The sequence below is a fragment of the Littorina saxatilis genome, linkage group LG2 (genome assembly GCF_037325665.1).
Source record: "Littorina saxatilis isolate snail1 linkage group LG2, US_GU_Lsax_2.0, whole genome shotgun sequence".
Lineage (NCBI taxonomy): Eukaryota > Metazoa > Mollusca > Gastropoda > Littorinimorpha > Littorinidae > Littorina > Littorina saxatilis.
The window spans coordinates 28,013,516-28,018,515 of NC_090246.1; the positions used below are offsets into that span (position 1 = coordinate 28,013,516).

A 5,000-nucleotide genomic window follows, 5' to 3' on the forward strand; every position below is an offset into this window, starting at 1 on the left:
CTAATGATAATACGTTTTTAAAAATGTTGAAATATCAATTAAAGAAGTAATAAAATCAAAACGACAAACAAGAGAGAGAGAGAGAGAGAGAGAGAGAGAGAGAGAGAGAGAGAGAGAGAGAGAGAGAGAGAGAGAGAGAGAGAGAGAGAGAGAGCGAGAGAGAGAGAGAGAGAGAGAGAGAGAGAGAGAGAGAGAGAGAGAGAGAGAGAGAGAGAGAATGAGAGAGAGTGAGAACAAGAACAAGAACAAGAACAATTCTTTATTTAACGAGGGTAATAGAGTAAGCAGTGATCTGCTTTTTTACATCTGGCCCTCGCCCTAAAGAGGGACTAGTCTAAAATTGCTAAAGAATTATAAGCAAGTAAAGAAAACTACTGCTACATGATTATAATAAAAATAAAAGTAAGAACATCAATTTACATACAATACATTGCTTAAATGAAAAATGTAAGTTCATTTGACATGAGTTAAGAATTATAGAGTTGATTGCACTGACGCAACAAAGCTGTGAATGCCATGCCCATTGACATACACTACATTCGAAAAAATCAGTGTATATAAAAATAGTAATACATTGTTAAAAAGCACCGGTTGTTGGTTTTAACAACCATTCTAGCGACAACAGATGTTTATTTAGACTTCATGAGATAAGACGTATATCTGGTCTTAAAAACGTTTGTGCTACTAGTTTGCCGTAGGATTGTCGGAAGAGTGTTCCAGAGACTGCTACCTGAATAGACTAAACTAGATTTGAATAGGTCAATCCTAGGCAGAGGCATGTTCAGTCTCATCAATTGGCGTGAAGTTTTTAACGTGAATTTGGAAAATATGGTTTGAGGTACACATCCATGAATAATTTTATGCATGAGGGTACCTTTATTATAACTTAGCCTTGCCTTCAGAGGAAGAATGCCTAAGTTCATGTAGTCTAACTCAGATAGGGTTGATTTCTTTAATAAGACTACTTTAAGCGCTCGTTTATGTAATCTAATTAGTGGTTTGAATGAGTTTTCACTTGCCGAGTCCCACAAGGTAGACGCGTAGTCAATAACAGACTGAATATGAGCATTAAAGAATAATTTCCTGGCTTCCAAATTCAGAAAGTGCTTGAATCTAGATAATAGATAAACCTTCTTGGACACTTGTTTAGACAGTTGTTCGATGTGGTGTGACCAAGACAGGTTGTTATCAATGGTCACTCCCAAAACTTTATGATGGTCGACTTTTTCAACAAGTTTATCATTAACCGTTAGATCGTGAAATATTGAGGTTATGTTCTGGCGTTTTTGCCTAGTTGTTATTATCATGCTTTTTGAGAGAGAGAGTGAGAGAGAGAGAGTGAGAGAGAGTGAGAGAGAGAGAGAGAGAGAGAGAGAGAGAGAGAGAGAGAGAGAGAGATAGAGAGGGATAGAGAGGGAGAGAGAGAGGGAGTAAGAGAGAGACCGAGAGACGGAGAGACAGAGTTAGAGAGACCATAGACCATTTATCCTGGACCGCCAACTAGCTCTCTCTCCGCTCTTTCTCTCTATTACGAGGTAGCGGCCTCTCGCATTTAGGAACCTACCCTTACATGGCCTTTCAGAAATCAGGGGGATGTCATATCCGGTGTCGATTGTAAACATGGACGAAGTTGCCGAGGTAAGTTCTGAAAATGCTAAAATAAACTCAGCTAAAGTGCATATGGAACATGTTTTTCGATGAGTTTTGTTAAGTTTAGTTTGGAGTTTTGGAAAATCCAGTTCATTGTCACCTCCCATTGTCCTCAAATAACTGGAGCGTGCTTTCTTTTCACTGTCTTCGAATCGCTCGCCTTTCAAACCGGACGCTATAAGCGCCCCTGAAAGTCGAGCGTCGTAACCTCGAAGGGTCACGTGACGAGTTGGCGGTCCAGGCTATTTGTTCTATGGAGAGACAGACAGAGACAGAGACAGAAACAAAGCGAATCAGCAGGCCAGCCACACAGAAGACAGACCCAGCGACAAAATAAATACCCCACTGACCACTGTAGCATTCTCCTTTACGCTGGCGAGGTAAGGCAGGCGTTCAAAGTAAGGGGGCGTGTCCTGTACGTCTGTGACGATGACAATGAAGGTGGCGGGCTGCCCCTCACACACCACATTAGGTTCAGACACGTTGTTACAGTGACAATTGGGGCCTGGACACTGATCGACCCCCCGATCCTGAGGAGACAACGAGATTTCTATACATGTTAATGCCCGGTTTTTTTTTTCGAAAACAGCTCGCGAACTACACACATTTTGATATGGGGATAACCAGAGAATAAGTTCTTCAAAAGTAAACTTAATTTGATTTACACTCCGAAAGTCCTTCTGGCTAATTATTTTGCTCGTAATGTCTACTTTAGATCATCAAAATGTGTTCTCATTTGCAGGCTTTCGAACAATTTTTAATAAAAATGCATGTCAGCTTTGCTGTCACCTAGCTGTGCCGTACCTACCTGCCTCGTGCACTTTGCGCTGTTATGAACAATTTAAAGGCACAGTAAGCCTCCCGTAAACCATCACAGATGCTGTCAGGCTTTTACACACAGAACAAACACCCTTTCATTTAAACACTCACCGCTTGAGAACATCCTAGGTGCCCTCCGTAAAGAGCGAGCAATTTTCAAAGAATTAAATTTTGCGTGGTTTATCTTACCCCTGAGCCTTCGTGAACCCTTGTGATCCAGTTTCCTTTTTGGCTCACGTAAGTGTAGCCTATGCGATCGTAACTTTGTCTGTCTGTGTGTGTGTGTGCGTGTGTGCGTGTGTATGTCTGTGGTAGAAACTTTAACATTTGACTAAACACCGAAATACTCATTTCACCTGGTTATTTTTCAAGCACCATCTTCAAAATATTGAAGCAATGATCAACATTGTGTCGGCATGTGTGTAGTTAAAGCGTGTATCCAAAGAAAACGGGTGGTGGGGGGTTTTGACGGGGTACAAGCAGTTGACTGGTTTCTGTCGTGTGTGGCATGTAGACCAGGTCAGGTGTCAAGACCAGGTCAGGGGTCGCGCAAAGGATTGTGGTATAGATTCACGTAGAGTCTCAAGTTAAGTTTACTCTGCCCGAAAAAAACTGTCCATCATTTACTTGAACATGCAGATATAAGGAAACGGAATGAATCTGTTCTCAAAGTCAAAATGATCACGATTTTTTCCTCAGATTCAAAACATGCACGGTCATGGTTTTGTCTGTACAATTTAGTAAGTCTTACCTTGCAACAACTTCCTTGAACTTGAAAGACAGTTTTTGAATGCTAGATCTGTATCGCGTTTCATTCCAGACTCGATTCTCTCTTTGATTGTACTGTTTGCTGTTTACGCACTATCATGATTCGCTATGTAACGTTTGGTAAGCTTACCTTGCAACAGCTTTCTTGTCTTTGTTGGCATTTTCTTTCAAGGCAGTACAACGTAAGATTAGATTCTTTCGGACAGAAGGTAGAATGAGAATTTTGAGACAAAGCTTGCTGTGGCATTTGTTTGTAAATAATGGTACATGACATGTGTCACAGTGATTCTGTATTTTTCTGCGGTTGATGTGGTTTCTTTTTTCCTCTCTTGTTTTTTCCCTCCTGAGTTGATCGTTATCATTTAAACAAGACCCTCAGAGAGTACACCTCCGTTGTTCCTTAAAATGGAATGTGAATAGTGTGTTGGTTGTGTTGACCGTCAGAATTATTTTAAGAACCAGGCTGCTGCAGTCAGTTGACATGTTTCGCATATTGTAGGGTTACCATGCTGCATAGGTAAAGTGGCTTGTATAACCTGACTATTCTGTTTAAAACACTGTTTATATTTGTGTAGGTTGTAGTCATCATAACTAATCGCATTTTGCCATTTGTTTCAGAAAGGAGGCTAACCTACAAGATCGACGCTATGTCAGATATGCCTCAGCCACATGAAGACTTCCGAATTTAGATCCACTCGGCATGGTGACAAGTCTTGATGAAAAGTATGGGACTGAGGACAGCAGTGGAAAAAGTGGACACATGGCAGGTACCTATTGCTTAGTGTCTGCAGTGCAAAAGACAGATAAGCTGATGGTAGATTTGCACATGAACACAGTGCCTGTGTGTGTGTGTGTGTGTGTGTGTGTGTGTGTGTGTGTGTGTGTGTGTGTGTGTGTGTGTGAGGATTGCACAAGATCTCATTGAAGGACAACTGCACCAACAACAAATACACAGTCATTTTATCTGTTTGCCTTCTTTTGAAAATTATACATGGAGTTGATATGATGCGTTAGTTTTAACTGTGTGCGTGTGTGTGCGTGTGTGTGAGTGTGTGTGTGTGTGTGTGTGTGTGTGTATGTGTGTGTGTGTGTGTGTGTGTGTGTGTGTGTGTGTGTGTGTGTGTGTGTGACGGATGAGTTTGTGTTACTGTTTGTTGATTTCTTACGGGAGCCTTGAAGGCTTCGCCTCTTGTTTCACAATGTAGTCGTCAGTTTGTAATTTGAATGTGACTCGCTGTAAGCTTATTTGCAATCGCACGTTATTAGGCTTATGTACCTCTGGATCTCTACGAAACAAACGGCTGTGATTCACAAGAACTCTAGCGATGGTTTGTGACTGTTCAGAGGAACTGGCGATAGGCATAAACCGTCGTCTGCTACGAGAACCACGACCTTGCGTGACCCTGCTTCCGGGCTTTTCTTTTTTCAAACTTTCAAAACTTCGAATTGTACTGATCTTGTCTTGATGAAAAAAGAATTCTTTTATGACTTAAGAATGTTTGTGTAACAAGCTGTCAATTTATTATTTAGATTTTAAAATTAGGGCTAGCGCCAAAACGCACCACGGTCCGATTTTAAGAGGAGACAATCCTCAAAACTAATTCTTTGAAAATTGCTCGCTCTTTACGTAGGGCACCTAGGATGTTCCCGTTCGGTGAGCGTTCAAATGGAAGGGTGTTTGTGCTGTGTGTAAAAGCCTGACGGTACCAGTGATGGTTTACGGGAGGCGTACTGTGCTTTTAGGCTGTCTTTACAGACTTCAA

At 41.4% G+C, this 5,000-nt stretch overlaps 1 protein-coding gene across 4 annotated transcripts in view; it reads right to left on the reverse strand.

Annotated features, from left to right (window-relative positions):
• LOC138958657 (cadherin-23-like) overlaps positions 1 to 5,000 on the reverse strand; it is a 108,069-nt gene that overhangs the window by 53,623 nt on the left and 49,446 nt on the right. For all 4 annotated transcript variants that reach the window (XM_070329883.1, XM_070329882.1, XM_070329881.1 and 1 more), the window contains exon 10: positions 2,001 to 2,180. In XM_070329883.1, the coding sequence (XP_070185984.1) occupies positions 2,001 to 2,180 (180 nt within the window). The remainder of the gene's footprint in view (positions 1 to 2,000; positions 2,181 to 5,000) is intronic.